General features: G+C 39.8%; 1 protein-coding gene across 1 annotated transcript in view; it reads left to right on the plus strand.

The window, feature by feature from the left end:
• SNTB1 (syntrophin beta 1) overlaps positions 1-12,375 on the plus strand; it is a 246,707-nt gene extending 234,332 nt beyond the window's left edge. Inside the window, exons 7-8 of the mRNA XM_024129385.3 lie at positions 4,842-5,032; positions 7,935-12,375. Coding sequence (XP_023985153.1) covers positions 4,842-5,032; positions 7,935-8,027 — 284 coding nt within the window. The 3' untranslated portion in view covers positions 8,028-12,375. The remainder of the gene's footprint in view (positions 1-4,841; positions 5,033-7,934) is intronic.
• The last annotated feature ends 5,747 nt before the right edge of the window (positions 12,376-18,122 follow it).

Here is an 18,122-nt window from a genome sequence, read left to right on the forward strand (position 1 = left end):
AAGACCCCGAATAGCCAAAGCAATCTTGAGAAAGAAAAATGGAGCTGGAAGAATCAGACTCCCTGACTTCAGACTCTACTACAAAGCTACAGTAATCAAGACAGTGTGGTACGGACACAAAAACAGAAATATAGATCAATGGAACAGGATAGAAAGCCCAGAGATAAACCCACATACCTATGGTCACCTAATGTATGACGAAGGAGGCAAGAATATACAATGGAGAAAAGAGAGCCTCTTCAATAAGTGGTGCTGGGACAACTGGACAGCTACATGTAAAAGAATGAAATTAGAACACTCCCTAACACCATACACAAAAATGAACTTGAAATGGTTTAAAGACCTAAATGTAAGTCCAGACACTATCAGACTCTTAGAGGAAAACATAGGCAGAACACCCTTTGACATAAATCGCAGCAAGATCTTTTTTGATCCACCTCCTAGAGTAATGAAAATAAAAGCAAACAAATGACACCGAATTAAACTTAAAAGCTTTTGCACAACAAAGGAAACCATAAGCAAGACGAGACGACAACCCTCAGAATGGGAGAAAATATTTGCAAATGAAGCAACTGGCAAGGGATTAATCTCCAATATATACAAACAGCTCATGCAGCTCAATATCAAAAAAACGAACCCAGTCAAACAATGGGTGGCAGACCTAAATAGACTTTTCTCCAAAGAAGAGATCCAGATGGCCAAGAGGCACATGAAAAGATGCTCAACATCACTAATTATTAGAGAAATGCAAATCAAAACTACAATGAGGTATCACCTCACACCAGTCAGAATGGCCATCATCAAAAAATCTACAAACAATAAATGCTGGAGAGGATGTGGAGAAAAGGGAACCCTCTTGCACTGTTGGTAGGAATGCAAATTGATACAGCCACTATGGAGAACAGTATGGAGGTTCCTTAAAAAACTAAAAATAGAACTACCACATGACCCAGTAATGCCATTCCTGGGCATATATCCTGAGAGAATTGTAATTCCAAAAGATATATGCACCCCAGTGTTCATAGCAGCACCATTTACAATAGCCAGGACATAGACGCAACCTAAATGTCCATCAACAGAGGAATGGATAAAGAAGATGTGACACATATATACAATGGACTATTACTCAGCCATAAAAGGGAACGAAATTGTGCCATTTACAGAGACATGGATGGACCTAGAAACTGTCATACAGAGTGAAGTAAGTCAGAAAGAGAAAAACAAATATCGTATATTAATGCATGTATGTGGAATTTAGAAAAATGGTTCAGATGAACCTATTTGCAAATCAGAAATAGAGACAGAGACATAGAGAACAAATGTATGGACACCAAGTTCGGGGGTGGGATGGATTGGGAGATTGCAATTGACGTATGTACACTAGTGTGTATGAAGTAGATGGCTGGTGAGGGCCTACTGTATAGCACGGGGCTGGGGGAAAGACTGTAAAATCTGTTTGAAGGACATATATTAAGTTAACCTTGAAAATGCACTCCAATATACATTAGATGCAGACAAATACTGTTTGACTCCACTTACACGAGGTATGTAGAATAGCCAAATTCATAGAGTCAGAAAGTACACTGGTAGATGCTGGGGGCTGGGAGGTGGGCAGGGGAGGGGGAATGGGGGTTAGTGTTTAATGGGGACAGAGTTTCCATTTAGGAAGGTGAAAAATTTGGGAGATGGATGATGGTGAGAGTCGCACAACAATGTGAATGTACTTAGTGCCACTGAACTGGTTAAATAGTTAAATATGGTTAAAATAGTATGTTTTATATTATGTTACTTTTACCACAATAAAAAAAAATTCTTTTAAAAAGAATTAATTAAGTGAAATATAAATCCTTTCTCCATCTCTGCTCTGAAGCAGAACTATTCCTCTATCCTAAACGAATATCTGTCTCTTGAGGTGCCTGAATTAAGTGTTTCACCCAGGCAGGGATGCCATATAAAAACAAGACATTTTGTGTTTACTTTAGGTTAAAATAAATTAAGTTGGCCTTAAAAAAAAAAAAAAAAAAAAAGACCTCTTAGGTTCAGTGTTTCCAAACTTTATTCCCACTGAAAACAACAATAACAAAAACAAAAGTTTTTCAGTTGTACCCTCAGAAGCCTCCAATTGCTGATGCCCGTCCGTAGAGATTGTGACGCAGCAGTTCTGGGGCGGGGCCTGAGAATTTGCATCTAGTACGATACCAGGCAGTGTTGATACTGCCGGTCCGTGGACCACTCTGTGTGCAGTACTGCACTAGGGTGCAACTTCCTCCAGCACCCAGGAGGATTCTAAAAGATGGGACCCACGTCAACATGTAGTAGGGTTTCTCCACATTTCCTTTACTGGTGCAAACATGAAAAACCAGATGTTTTGTAGAATTTCTGCTGCAGCATCTCTGAGATAATCACTGTCTTTTAAAAATTATCCTGAAACTAGTTAGTACCCCCCAATATTTTCCAACAGTGTTGAAAATGTCTCTCGGAGTGTCACTGAAGTTTTTATTTTTGAGGCCTACTCTGTATGGCACGAAAAACTAGAGTTTCAAACCTGAGAGTTGGAAAAGGCTCAAGTCACCTGAAAACTAAATTTAATGAAGTTATACGTGTAATTGCAGAGAAGTCCAGACGCCTTGCAACAACTTCTGGGGTGTTCTAGAAAAGAATGAAGATGGCCAAAGGGGTTTGGTTTAGTTTACATTCCACAAATTTCATAAAATCCTCCTCTCAGTAAGCTGAACTGTACTTTGACAGGAAAACAATGAGGCTGTTAATAGACCAGCCAAAGGAGAATAACAGAGAGTTGTGTGGACTGAGCTGGGTGGTGGGAGAGAAGAAATTATGGAAATGGCCAAAGGTGCAGCCCAGTTTCAAAATGGAAAGATGCCTGCAGAGAGTTGGGGGAAGGGGCTTATGTTTTAATCAGAGCTTCAATTAACTTGATAATGGGTTCAATTTATCCTGTGTAGATTAAGAACGTCTTCAGATAACTGATTACATTATATAAAGGCCACGAATACCACTTTAGGTCAATTAAAATGAAAAGTAACCACAGTCAATTAATTCAAACCATCCAGTGGCACAGCTTTCAAATTCAAACATAGAGAGGAAGGGGGAAAAACATGTTTAGAGCTCAGGCGCCCACATATTCTGCAGATGTTAGAAGTGAAAACTTTCAAAAACGAGGATTCGAGATGGGAAGTCATAACTACATCTATGCCGTGTCTATGTTATGTTTTGGTCATCCTTGAACTGGACAGGTGGCAGCGGTCTCGGGCCCTTCTGAGAGGATAACTTAAGACTTGCCAAGGGGCTCCTCCCAGGACTCATTAGAGAATGCACCTTTGGAAAATATCAACCCTTTGTTACAAGTTGAAAGGTGGCTGTGGTCAGTCGAAGGAAGGGGTATATGTTTTAACCAATTAAAAGCCACCTCATTCTGTGGGCAGATAGACACTCTGTTTCTTCCCCCAAACTCTGAGGGGCTCCCCCCACCCCAGTTCTTACTCTGAGAGCCTCTTTGCCAAGATCCCTCCCCACGTGCCTCCGTATCCTGAGCACCGGAGTGTGAGAAGGCTGTACAAGACAGACTGCAAGGAAAGAGCTTGAAGTTTGAAATCTCAACCACTGCGTTGTGACACGTTCACCTCTCCGAGCTTTGCTTTTATCACCTGTAATATTAAGCTAAGGTCCTGCTTCTAAAGTGTGCTGGGGTGAAATTCAGTTTGGTTTATAAAGCTGAGCTGAGCTAAAGATGGTAGAGAGTAATCAATACTGCCTATGTCCTCCTATCCCCAAAGAGCTTTCAGAGGTATATGAAGGCCAGAGCCAACTGACTTGCGAGGGCCTGTTAAATGTGGTGTTTTGTGAGGCAAAAAAATCCAATCTAACCACTGGACCGCCAGGGAATTCCCTCCAGAACTTTTTGATTAAGGGTTTTAAACACTCACAAGTCTTCCTAATGGGAACTTGGAATCAGGTGGCAGTCCCCCGTCCAGCTCATAATCTGAGAGCGCTGGTCTGTTTTCCTAAGCGCAAGGTGGACCACAGAGAAATGCTGGCACCTAACCTGATCAAAAGGTTTTACTTTGGTTCCGTTGGATCAGAGGGCACCTTGTGGACACCAGCTGAGGCTCCTGAATGCCACACTGGACAGAGGCAGGAAACAGCATCCTTCACCGAAGGTGCCACATCTGACATAGATCTACAACAGCAGCTTTTCCAGGACCCAAGACAATCAGATCATCAGGGCAACTCAAAAAGCGCTTCTTTCTGTTTATAAAATGAGCTTTATTCAACTCTTTTAAGATTAAAAATCAGGTTATTTTTTCAGTACTCACTCCCGACTTCTTACATGTGTTTTTGTTAACTTGGGGAATGCCACTGGGGGATTGCTTGCTTCTTCCACCAGGTGGTAGACGTGGCGTTGATTGATCAATCGATCGATTGATTGATTGTGGGTGTGTTCACGATGATCAGAGGTAGCTTACTCTAAATCAAATGTCAGTTTTTTCCAGCTTGATACAAGGCCATTGGACGGCCATAGGACCGTCTTCCTACATACATGTTGTCAGATGGTCATATAAGGGCTAGGGCCCAGACAAAATTCAGTAAATCCCAGCAAAAGGAATTTCTTTCAGTTTATTTCCCTTAGTTTCACAGGGCAAGTTAAATTACAATATCACAATCAATCTAAGGAGAATATTTTCATGCATGATTATTAATTTTTAACTTTAGAAAGAAGTTGGTGGCTGGGCCCTGGGTTTGGGGAGACTAGAAGCTTAAGTGCCTGGGAAAATGGATGGACTTCCATTGTTCATACGTCTGTCTCCGTCTGTCTCTCTCAGCTTGCACCTATAAAAACCAGGAGTGCCGGTTGACCGTACATTATGAGAATGGATTTTCTATTACCACTGAACCACAGGAGGGTGTCTTTCCCAAGACAATCATACAGGCTCCTTATGAAAAGCTGAAAATGTCTTCAGATGATGGAATCAGGATGCTGTATTTAGATTTTGGAGGCAAAGATGGAGAGCTTGTAAGTGCACTTCTCGTTAGACAGTGTGGTTTCGTATATTTTGTCTTGCAATACACCCATTATGGCCTGCAAACATAACGCTGCCTGTATTTATTTAGCATTTGACTATTTACAAAGTACTTATAGGTTCATGTCTTAATTGAACCTTTAAAAACAGTGAGGGGATCCAATTTTTTCACAGTTCTTTACTTTGGTCTCATCTTCCATGGGAATATTACAGAAATATTTGAATCAAAGGAAAGGATCCTTTACAAAGTCAGCATTAAATTCTTTTCAAAGAAGGTCCCACCAGCTTTAAGATATACCATTCACTGTTTAAAAGTATCAAGCATCTGATCTAACCTGGGCTTTGTGCTAGGTGTCAGGGATGTAGGGATGTAAGACACCAGTCCTGGCAATCTGGGAGGTCTCAAAGGAGCAGAGCATGAGAGCACAGACGGGGAGGGGGTGGGAAGGGGCAGAGTGGAGAGGGCAGTGAGGAAACCCAGCAAAACTGGTCAACTCTACCTGAGTGGAGAGAGGGCCAGACAAGGACCCAGAAGTTTTGAGCTCATATCAAAAAGTGTCCAACAAGATCAGCAAGTTTGTCAGTTAACATAACATTTATACTTCTCATATCATTGCAAATTGCCCATGTATTTAAAATCATCATTTCCTGTGATCGTTACTGCCTACCATAGTGAAAAAATATGTTACTCTAGTTCCACTGAAGGGTGAAAGTTGCACATTCTTCTACTTTCTAGCAAGTATAGTTCTCAAGAAGACATAGCATCTCATTTAAGCTGTGGCATGTAGAACTTCAAACAGGACCTTGATTTGGAACAACTAGTCTCTGTCTAGGTCCTTCCTAGTCAACAAATATCTATTGACTCACACTTGATAATGGGGACAGGGGATATATAAAATGCAGAGATAAACCTCAATTTTAAAGATCTAGTCATTTTAACTCAGCTACTAGCCTTGCACAATTCTCCCTCTCCCTACTCCCATCTCGGCCAGGGCCACACTTGAAAGAGCATAGGAGGCTGAAATCTCAAAGTTTCAGCACCACTGTCCTAGATCATGCAATACTACTAGCCCCAGTGCAGTATCAGGTTTCTTCCTATGGGTGTCACAGGAGTCATGATGAAGTCAGTGCCCCGTGGCTGACAGGTGATCTGAACTCACTTTCTGAGAACAATTTCCAGCCAGTCATTTTTCTAACCTTTAAAATGGATCCGCAGAATTTTATAGAATTTTGTTGTTTATTTGTGTGTTCAATCAGTAAATTCAGCCTGAAGCACCAGTTTGGAAAGAAGAAAGTGGTTGGAAAGTCCATTTTGCTGAGAACGCTTCTGGTTCAGTTGCTGTTCTATCCGTCACCCAGCTGTGCACTTTTTCCTAAGGGTGACTACTCCCTAGCAGCAGGGAAAAGAACAAGAAGCAGTCTCCTGTTTTATCCATGGCTTGAAAATTCAAGGCTATTTTTGCCCATGAGGAAAAAATCACTTATGTCTAAATTTCAGCCTTTCTGCCCGTAATTACGACCTGACTTGAAAGACTTAGAAAGGACTGATTTTTTGCTGCCAGTATATTAGCCTGATAAGCTCAAGTTCAGACACAGCTCCCCCAGGGTCTAGCGCTAACGCAACCCCCAGAGGCAGGTGCCAGGGAGGAGGAAAGGAGCAGAGGTGAGCTGTACAAAATGCAATAAATTGAGGGTCAGGAGACCCTTGCTCTCTTTCTGAGTGTGGAACTAACTCGCCAATTGTCTTGCGCAAGTCCTTTTATTTCTTTGGATCTGAGTCTTTATCCATAAAATACAGTGACTGAAGTAGATAATCTTTACGGTTACTTCTAAAAGTTGCATTCTGTGTTAGTGAAATAGAATATGGTGATTAAGCCCAGACTCTGGCATCAGATAGACCTGCGTTTGAGTCCATGCTTTCTCTTTACTGCAAGATCTATGAGCTCAGAAAGTTTTATAACTTCTCCAAATCTTAGTTTCCCATATAAAACATAGAGATAGTAACGATAGCTACCTCACAGTGATTTTGTGAAAATTAAATAAGATAGTATATGGAAAATATTTAACACAGCACCTGGTTCATGCTAAGTACAACTTAACTTTGCTGGATGTTATTTTATGATCAGCTTGTTATCCCCCAACAGTGTCATCATCAGAACAGAACTGGGGACAGTGGATGAGAATTGGGAGTAACACACTCAAGGCGCCTGAATTAGGTCACAGGTGATAAACATTCAGCCTATTAGGCTCTGACCACGTTCCAGCCCAGTAGGAACACACGGAGAAAGATAAAACTTTAGAGGCGGTCTTAACAGACAAGCGATGTAGGTGATTGCAACAGTCCGTGAGTATAGGACAGTGAGGACACAGCTGCTTCAAAACCTGGGTTCTGCATTTTATGGTTTATAAGGAATTTTCACATACAGTATCTCATTTTAATACTCTACCCGCTGTGAGTTAGATAGGCCTGGGAAAATTTTTCAGTGACTTGTCCAAGATTATGTACACAACTAAAACGTGTTAGAACCAGGACTCAGCCTGTGATGTGAAATTTAGTACTGCCTCATACTGTACCTAATCCAACATAAATAATATCACTATCGTGATACCAAAAATAAATGGGTTAGACAGTCAAGAAGGGCAACACTGATATTTATGCTATGGGTATGTATAAATTTCACAGAACTTATTTTGGAAAAAAAGATATATGAGATGTAAGGAATAAGTTCAAAGAGCTATTGTTTTATCTCACTGGGGGGCAAGGATTTAAAAACACAATTGCTCCAGTTAACACTTAAAAGCAGGAAGTGCATAGATCTGTTTGATATGTAAATTACTATTTTGTATCAAGCATCAGTTTAAAATCTTTCATGTTCTCTTCTTTTTGAATTTCAGCAACTGGACCTTCATTCCTGCCCCAAGCCGATTGTTTTCATCATTCATTCCTTCCTGTCAGCTAAGATTACAAGGCTGGGGTTGGTGGCCTGAACAGAGGAGCGAATTGCGTTTGAGAAAGGGAGGGCTGCAATGCCACTGAAAAGTGTCATATCAGACACCATTTGCAGTGATGCACCAGATGTAGCATGCCACTGTCAGCTTTAGATCCCAAGAGTCCTGTGTAACAGTCCCAGACTCCTCTGTCAATTTCAGCAACTATAAAGGGTACCTTCAGAAAAATTCCACAAGGACTATCAGAATAAAACTTTTTTTTTTAGAACAGTAAAAGGGTAAAGAGGTGAGGCTGATTGGAAATACACAGCATAGCTTTTAAATAATGACAATCAAGGACATGAACATTAGAACAGCATGTGCAGATCTTAATCATACCAGTTTCTAGGCAACTGGTTCACCCAGGTAAGCAAGGGCTATATAGATGAGAAATGGACATTTTTCACCTCTCCCCTCCCCACCCCAGTAATAAGGACCCCTTGTTTTATTGTGCTTTATTTCCTATTTCTAATTGAGTTGACTTTCGCTGGTAAGGAAAGAAAAGTACTTCAAATGGAAACCCACCTTTTATTTAAGTGTGAAACAGCTGTTACTTTTTCTTAATGAATTATCTTTCAATGATGTAGAATGATTCTGAAGTGTTCTTATTAGCATATGATGAGTGGGAATTAAATAAAGCATCAGATACTGTTCCGAGCTGTAAGCTGGTGGATTCTGAGCCAAAGTAGACTGCTTAAATTGCAAAGCTTTGCTGAAGAGTGGTGTGCGTGAAAGATGATTAATTCTGGGACTACACTCATACCCAACGTCTGCTATCTTAGAGCCATGACTTATAGCTTTATTTATAAAAGCAAATTATGGATTTTTTTTTAAAGATTGTCAGTGGAGATATATATATATATATATATATATATAAAATAATTCATGCGGGGTTAACTAATTTTCCCCATTTTGTGGTTTTCACTGGAAGTACTGAGCAATTTATTGGCCCTTGCTTCTGCCTGTGCTTGATGCATGCATTTTCAAGCAAGTAATAGAGCAGCCTTATATGATTCTGGTTAATGCTGGGTTTTACATAGAGAGCCAATGTCATAATCAAACCCATCAACAGCTCTTTTGGAATTCCAGGGAAAGAATATAATTACCTGATATTTTTCTACAAGAATATTTTCAGACATCGTATAGCATATTACTGATTTAACACTTCTGCTTTTATCTTTCAAAACAAATTCACTGAAAACACACCGTTATTTGATTTTAAAGTCACTTTCCTCAAATCTTGAAAATTAGCTCTAGAATTTCTGTATTTGTAACCGTTCTCTCCCCTATAGTTTTACATAGACAAATGTTCCAGGTTAGGTTTGTGTGTTATTTTTCAGAACCGTATTTTAGCAAATACCTGTGCAAAGAGCTTTAAAAAGTAAAACTGTTTTAAAAGAATGTGATTTTATTCACTCAGATACATGTGTTTCTTGAGTTTTACTTTAGATCAGCATTTTATTTTAGATCGGTGTTTCCCCAAAGTAATACAAGTAACATGTAATACAAGTTCCAAGGGGCATTGATTGACTGGTGTTTTGTCGGGGGGGAATTAAAGGGGTTGGTCATCAAAAATGTTTCTTCAATACTGAGTTTTAAAATGTTAAACAGATTTCATGATTGCAGGCCTCCTCAAAGACTATTGCACGTTGCGATTCTGCAAGGGGGGGCATCCTGTGTGCCATTCCTAACGCTTACCTACAGAACTCCTCTCTAAAGGAGCATCTTGTGAAGCTAGTGTTAAAACACATACACACAAAACAAAACAAAACAAAAAAACCATTTTGGAAAACACAGCTTTAGGACACTGATTTTGTTTTGTTTCCTATTTTAAAATGCTAAAGAGTGAAGTCCCAGCCTGAATATTGTAGGAAAGCTTTGATGAGTTGTAAATTGTAACATTCTCTTTCATTATATATTTTCAAAATCACTGGAATGTTGTTATACAAGAGAATTATACTTGTGTATTGTAAATAACATATTAAAATACATATATTAATGCCAATAGCTTAATTCAACAATGTGTAATCTAAGGTGCTCAGTACTACATGAAGTGTGAGTTAATTACTCATAATTTAGTTGCAGAGATCCTATTATATATTTATAGACAAAATGACCGTAATTACAAATATTATTTCTTCATCACTTGAGTTTTGGACTGATTAATATCTGGATGCGGGTCAACAGAAACTACATTCTCCGTGTTTATAAAAGTTTAATTTAAATATTTATATTTTAGAAAAATATATTTGAATAAAGTTAATGCATTTTCTGAATTAAAATGTGTTATTAGCAAGAAATAGAAAATTTTACTAAGAATTGTGTATATAAATCATTTTTCTTCCTCAAAGTTAAATTGTTTCATATCAGAGTGGCTATGATGAATCCATTTAAATAACTCGTTTTTTTTCTCATTCTGAATTCAACAGGTTATAACTTTACACTGTAGATTTGATCTTGTTGATGTGTGTTATGAATGTCGTGAATAACACAAACTCATACATCTGGCTCGTGCGTGGGTACGGTTAGCAAATCGACAGAGTGATTTTGGCGGGTTTGTTTTTGTCCCGTTCCCTCTGTGCTCAATCTGTTTCTTATTTGAATTGATGAACTATTAAACTCACAATGTCTGTCCTTTTAGGGGCAAACGAACACCAATGAATGATGTCTTCATCTATATTTTGTGGGAAGCTGCCCATTTGTTAGATGTGATTAGGTGAGCCCTTTGGCGTGGTGACCTATTTTTCAACCATCCCATTGGAATGTAAAGAAAGCCAACAGGAAGATTGCTATCAATTTTTTTTTCTGACTTGAATTAAGTAGGAGGAACAAAACTATAAACCTATTCAAAAAAACAGGCAGAGACATTTCATTAATTCTATCAATTGATGCATTACAATGCTGAAAAATGCATGTTTCTTTATCCAAATGCTTGTTGACCCTCCTTGGTTGAAGTCAGAAGGAGGTCTTCTTAATGGGCAGAAGGGTTCTTCTGAAATTAATGAGCAGGGCCTTTCTGGCCCCTGTTACAAATACTGGATACTCTATCTTGAGGGGATTGGAGTAGACTGGGGTAAGGGAGTAAGTTTTTTTTGTTTGTTTTTTTGGTTTTTTTTTTTTTTTTTGCGGTACACGGGCCTCTCACTGCTGTGGCCTCTCCCGTTGTGGAGCACAGGCTCCGGATGCACAGGCTCCGCGGCAGGTGGGATCCTCCTGGACCGGGGCATGAAACCGCGTCCCCCGCATCGGCAGGCGGACTTTCAACCACTGCGCCACCAGGGAAGCCCAGGGAGTAAGTTTTGAATGTACCATGAGTTTAAAAAAAAAAAATGTGCCTATGTTTATAGCACTATGGATATCATGTAAAATTGATATATGAATTAAATAAATATCCATCTCTGAATATGGTGGGCTGGCTGGTGGTTTCCTGATAGCCACAGAGGGATATGGGAGTGTAAAGACACATCCTGTTAGTCTGTGCCTCCAAGACTGGCCTTGAAAGGTGCTAGTGGGTGGAGGTGGGGGGATGATGCCACTAGCAATTTTTGTGTGTTTTTGTGTGTATAGTTCCAGGATGGGTCTTTACCTGGGGCTTAGGGCTTTCAACTCTCATTTTAACTAAATTTTCATGGGATTTTACCTGTACACCAAGCTCCAAATACTCAAATTCTCTGTAGAACTTGGTTCGTGTCTAAGTTACTTGTAATAAATGTAACAGGCTGGGGTTGAGAAGTCTTTTACTATTTGAAAATTTAGTAGTATTGAGATTTAGAACTGTAGAATCTGTTCTGAAGAGACTTCAGAGGTCATCAAGTGCGTTATTGCTCAAAGTTTACCTATAATTTTAGCAATACTACCTTAGTATTGATATTTTAGGATATGGAATTTGCTAGTAATATAGCAACATGGTGTATACATATAAAAATGAATGTACACCAATTATAATTTTTGGAAAAATCTGTACCACCACCACACACACTACAATCCAAGTACTACGTTTTGAGAAACATTGACCTTGAAGCATATGCCACTGAATTCAGTACTTGTTCATTCCACCTGAAATTGAAAATTTTCAGCTATGGGGAGGGGGCTCCTTATCTCCTGAGGCCGGCCATCCCATTGCCGGATGGCTAGAGTTGTTAGAAAGTTCTTACACTCGTAGAGCCAAAACTTAACGTCTGTGTCAATTTTAGTCATCACCCTGTTCTACTCTAGAAAACACTAAAAGTCCAGTCTCTCTTCCAAGTGACTGTCCTGTATAAAAGACAAATCAAGGCTGGGGGCTCCTAGGTAATATAAAATGATCTGAAAATGGCTTTAAAAAGGATATTTAAACTTCCTCATTTTTATCTGTAAAGAAAGAACCAATTGGCCAAGATTAAAGCTTCCACAATACTTAGTGGTGGGAAGTGATGGGAAAACAGACATTTATAGCTCCTAGGTAATATAAAATGATCTGAAAATGGCTTTAAAAAGGATATTTAAACTTCCTCATTTTTATCTGTAAAGGACCAATTGGCCAAGATTAAAGCTTCCACAATACTTAGTGGTGGGAAGTGATGGGAAAACAGGCATTTATACACCCATTAGTAGGTATATATTTGGCAATAATTTGGAGGGCAATTTTGCAATAGCTATAAAAATTTACAAATACATGTACCTTTTGACTTATGGGAATTTGTCCTACAGATATATTACAGAAGTGCACAAAGACTAATGTATAAAGATCATCTTTGCAGCAACATTTGTAACAAGAAGCTGAAAAGGTCAACGTGACCGTTGATAGAGCTAAATAAATCATGCTCTAGCCTCATTCATGCTGAATCCAACTAAAAGTCAAATATTCGACTACTTCATTTTGTCTTTCAGTGTAGTAGTACCCCAGCTTCTCCATATTGAAATGCATATTATTTTATTATTGTTAATCTTTTCTAAAACTTCTTTACAATTAGAGGATATCAATTAAAAAAAAATTTCTGAGTGCATGTAGGTTAGATTACTCTACTAGGCACATCCTGTGTTACCTCCTCAGATTCCTTCAATGCGATTGTCTGGTCTCCCAGACTTTTCAGCTGCTTATTCAACTTCTTCAGGCATCACCACAGACAGCTCTGCTTGACCTAAGTGTTTCTGCCACTTAGAGCCAATCCATTGCTTGCCTGGAAACGCTGCTTCCCCTGACCTCTCCCCTGGGCTGCTGCCAGGCAGCCAGGCTAAGGAGAGACATACCTGCATTTCTGGGTTCTGTCATTAATGCCAGACTTGGATGAAAAGCCACTCTGTAGGGCATAAGAACTGGTGTCCTGAGCAGCTGCTAAAGGTGATGACCTGAGCAGCCCTGATCTGTAGGCGATTTATTTAAACCTTTGTGGAGCCAAACGGGAGATAATCATAGGAAGGAGCTGAGCAGAGAATCTTCCTCTGCCTCCTTCCTGTGGACCCTCCATGTACCAAATATCCTGAGAGGCAGCCCATGTGACTGCACACCTGCTAGGTGACTGGCTGTGTCTCTCTGGGCTTCATGAAGCAGCAGCCAGTGTCATCATGCATCACCTACCTGCCTAGCTTCCCTGCCTTTGCTGCCTTTTGCCCCCTTCTTGTCTTCACTCTCAGTGAAGGTCTTGGAACTGGGCCTCCTAAATAAAGCACCAGCACCTAATCCTTGCCTCATGTTTCATTTTCTAGGGAATTTGGCCTAAGACCAGTATTTATGAATTTCACCTGAACAGCAAAGGGGACATTAAAAGGGGTGTTGGGTCTGCTCGGTTGAGGAGCGATGGGCGTGTGTAAAATATGCTTGTACTTGTATAAAAATGTCCACAAGGATACATTTTTTAAAAAAGGCCTCTTACTATCAGTTACTGCTGAGAAATGGGGCCAGGGATTGTATGACCGTAATACCCACTGTATTACATGAACTTCTTAAATGTGCATTTAAAAATCCTCTTTTAAAAAAGGTTTTCTTTTTATGGGTAAGTAATGTTCTGATAGTAGTGAATAATATTTTTAACTTGTTTATAAAATCTTGAATAATAGAACTATTTGAATATAGGACCAGAAATTGATTATCATGTCACCCAGTCCTCTAAATTACACTAAATTAGATTTCACTAGGGGAAGTAAGTCTAATACCTCATTAAAATAACGAAACCATGTCCAAGTAAGGTATGGAAACACATTTGTCTGATAACAGAAAAGCAGTAGGAACCTGTATTTTGGCCTTTTATCCTCCATTGGTTTTTTCCTTCGACATAAAAAAAGGCCGTTTATTGTTAAGAGTATAAGACTCGACACTGAGAACATTGCTCAGACAGTGTCACAGCAAAAAGAATAGGGCGGAGGTGGAGGACGGTGAGAACTAAGGATGCCCAGTGGGCACAAGAGAAGTGGAGCTGATGCACACGCAGCCCACCCCCCAAGGCACAGGCGTCACGCGGGCAAGGCCTCTAACCCTGACTCTAGTCGCGGGCAGAGCCCATCCTGCTCTCACACTTGGCCTGATGGCTGTGATTCTGCCTTAGCTTGGAGCAGCGCCTGGGAATGTTGAAAAAAAACTTTGTTCTTTTCAAGAAATAAAGCCAGTTATATTTTCAGCAACTTTCAACTGTAATTCTTTGGATGAATATAGTCTATTTCTTCCCAAGAACTCAAAGGAAAGTCCAGGAAAGACCTTCACAACACCTCATTAATTGCGGTGTCTCTGCTTTGTAATTTTCACCTGCACAAGGGGTGAAGGAAATGCTTCCTCTGCAAGTTTTCTGGGTCTCACGAGAAAGGCAAATCCAGTCCAGAAAGAAGCTGTTTCTTTCTTCTTCAAGTCAGGCCTTCGAACTAAGGCCTTAATCGGTAAAGTTTTTGCAACTTTCCTTCGTGCACCTGGCCTCTCAACGAATTCTTCAACATGAACTGAACCTAATGTTTACACAAAACCAACCACCTCTCAACCTAGTGGCTTAGAACACAGTGGCATATTATCTCACTATTCTGTGGGTTGCCTGGGCTCACTCACAGAATAAGGCTGTATGTAGCTGGAGCATTCTGTTGGACTGGAAGGTCCAAGATGCCTCACTCACTGTCTTGCAGCCGGTCTGGCTGTCTGCTGGGTCACCTCAGTTCTCTTTCGTATGGCCTCTCAACATCTAGTAGGCTAGACCAGTTCCGTTATGTGCCTACCTTACATTCAGGCAAGGGTCTACAAGAGCAAACCGGAAGCTGCAAGATGGTCAAAGCCTAGGTTCTAGCTCACACCATGCCATTTATACCATATTCAACCAGTCAAAGCAAGTCACACTGCCAGCCCAGATGCAAGGACGAGGGAGATAGACTCCATCTCTTGATGGGAGGAGCTCAAAGCTTTGTGGCCATGTTAAACCTACTGCATTCCACTCTCTGGCCACAATTATTTTCATTTCTCTTACATACAAAATATGCTCATTTCCTCCCAATATGGGATAAAGTCCAATATTTCATGATTTTCATCAGTCCAGATAGGGATGAGACTCAGGGTGTGGCTTTTAAAAATCCAGAATATTGTGACCTAAGAAACCTAACTTAACTGCCATCCCTACGTCCAACATACAATGGTGAGGCAGGGACAGGGTTAACTGCAGCAGACACTTCCTTTGTTAAGGGACTAATCACTAGTTCATAGTAATTCTGAAATCCAGCTGGGCACATGTCACCACTTGTCCCCTGCCAGGGCAGGGGATGTGAACCAGGGTTCATTTCTGCTACCTGGGGGTGCTACTCTAATCCATTACTCTTGGCTCTGCCCTTTGGCCTTTTGGCTTTGACTTTCTGAAAAGTCTTTCTTTTCCATAAAAAAATAGTCCATGTTTGCAACTGAACAGTTTTCTCATTCTCCTTCATGCCCACTGAAATTTGGTGGCTCAGAAGTCTCTTTTCATTTTGATACAAATTCCTTAAAATTTTATGGACTTTCTGTTGCTAAGAAAATTCAGTGGAGAAAGAACTGTCTTTTCAACAGGTTATGCTGGTAAAACTGGATACCTGTATGTCAAAGAATGACGGTGGATCCCTTCTTCACACCATACACAAAAATTAACTCAAAATGGATCATAGACTTAAATGTAAGAGATAAAACCATAAAGTAGAAGGACAGAATTGGAGAAAATATTTGTAAATCATAGATAAGGGACTAGAATCCAGAAAATATAAAGAATTCTTATAACTCAACGATAAAAAGAGAAATAATCCCACCTAAAAGTCCTTAAAAAAGGATTTGGTGGACATTTGCCCAAAGAAAATATGCAAATGGCCAATAAGCATGTGAAAAGATGCTCAACAACATTATTTATCAGAGAAATGCAAATCAAAACCACTATGAGATATTACCTCACATTTCCTATCATTTGTCAGAAGAAAAATAATAAGTATTAGCAAGGATGTGGAGAAATTGGAACTGCTGGTGGAAATGTCAAGTGGTGCAGCTGCTTTGGAAAACAGTCTGCCTTTTCTCAAAAAATTAAACAAGAGTTACTGTTGAAATATATAGTCCAACAATTCCACTTCTAGGCATGTACCCAAGATAACTGGAAATATATGTCTATGCCAAAACTTGTATATAAACCTCCACAGTAGCATTGTTCATGACAGCCAAAAAGTGGAGTCAGCCCAAATGTGCATCAGCTGATGAACGGATAAACGAAATGTGGCAGATTCATACAGTGAAACGTTGATACATGCTACAACATGGATGAACCGTGAAAACCTCATGCTAAGTAAAAGAAACCAGACACAAAAGACCATAAGTTGTATTAGTCCACGTACATCAAATGTGCAGAATAGGCAAATCCAGAGAACAGAAAGCAGATTAGTGGTTGCCAGTGGTGAACAGAAAATGACTGCTAGTAGATATGGAATTTCTACTGGGGTGATGAAAATGTTATGGAATTAGACAGTGGTGATGATTACACAACTTTGTGGATATACTAAAACCTGCTAAATTATACACCCTAAAGGGTGAATTTTGTAATATGTGAATTACATCTCCAATAAAAATAAAATTTGTGGGCTTTCTATGTATCAAGTTATAGTCTAGTCTATTAGATGAAAACCACACCCACAATTCTTTTCAGGACAGGTCCTCTTTACTTTGGGTGTCAGAGTGCTATGGTGCAACACCCTGAAGATTCTTAAAAGCCCTTTTGTCTTGCTAAGAGAGTTTACTTTAAACATTTCTAAGGTCTTAATAAAGAATCATATTGCTAAACCTTTGGTTTGATCTTTTTCTTGAGGCTATCGCTTACTTGGAGAATATTTCGCCATTAGAGATACTAGAAGCGGGAAAACATTTTATTTTCCAATCCAGAATGTTCTAAGCCCGCTGTATCTCCTCAAAATGCTGCTGGAAAACTGAAAGTCCCTCCTCTTGTTCATCTATCTTGTCCTGCACCTTACTGTATTCAGCCAAATAAACAAACAAATGGCTCATTGACACTTTTTAGCATTCTGTCTGGAAATAACCTTAACTAGATCCATGAGTTCATTTGGTACAAATTCTCTTTTCCAGGTTATGTAGGCAACAATTTTGCCAAATGTACCATCACTATATAACGGAGCTGAGCTAGTCCAGCCCTGTGGCTCCCTCTTTCTCCAAAAAAGAGTCCTTATAAAGAGTGGGAGCTTTAGGCATTATTCCCAGCACTGGGAAATAACTCCTCAGAACAGCTGATATCTAAGCTCAGCCTATATTCTCCCTCCCACATGCTTTTCAAGGTCCTGCTCATATTTATCGTATATATAGACGGAACAACTGGTCAGCAGGGCTCCTCTCCTGGAACATAGCCCAAAGTATGTACAGCTAACCTCAGTTCAGCCTGCCTTTTCTTCCATGACTTTTAGTCTATTCCAAAAATTGACCTGAAGTCTTTGGGCCTTTTAGATCTCTCCTTTGTACCTGCTTTCAAATTCATCTGAAATATCTTGTCACTTTTTACTTTGAAATATTTTTTATGGGAAGTTCACAAAAGGTATGAAGTATGAGCACAGCATGGAAGTTAAGTTAAAGTAGTATCCGAGTATGGAAAGCGTGCAGGGATAGGGAAGGCTTGTAACTCCCCTTCTCCAGAAGCC

The sequence above is a fragment of the Physeter macrocephalus genome, chromosome 15 (assembly GCF_002837175.3).
Source record: "Physeter macrocephalus isolate SW-GA chromosome 15, ASM283717v5, whole genome shotgun sequence".
Classification (NCBI taxonomy): domain Eukaryota; kingdom Metazoa; phylum Chordata; class Mammalia; order Artiodactyla; family Physeteridae; genus Physeter; species Physeter macrocephalus.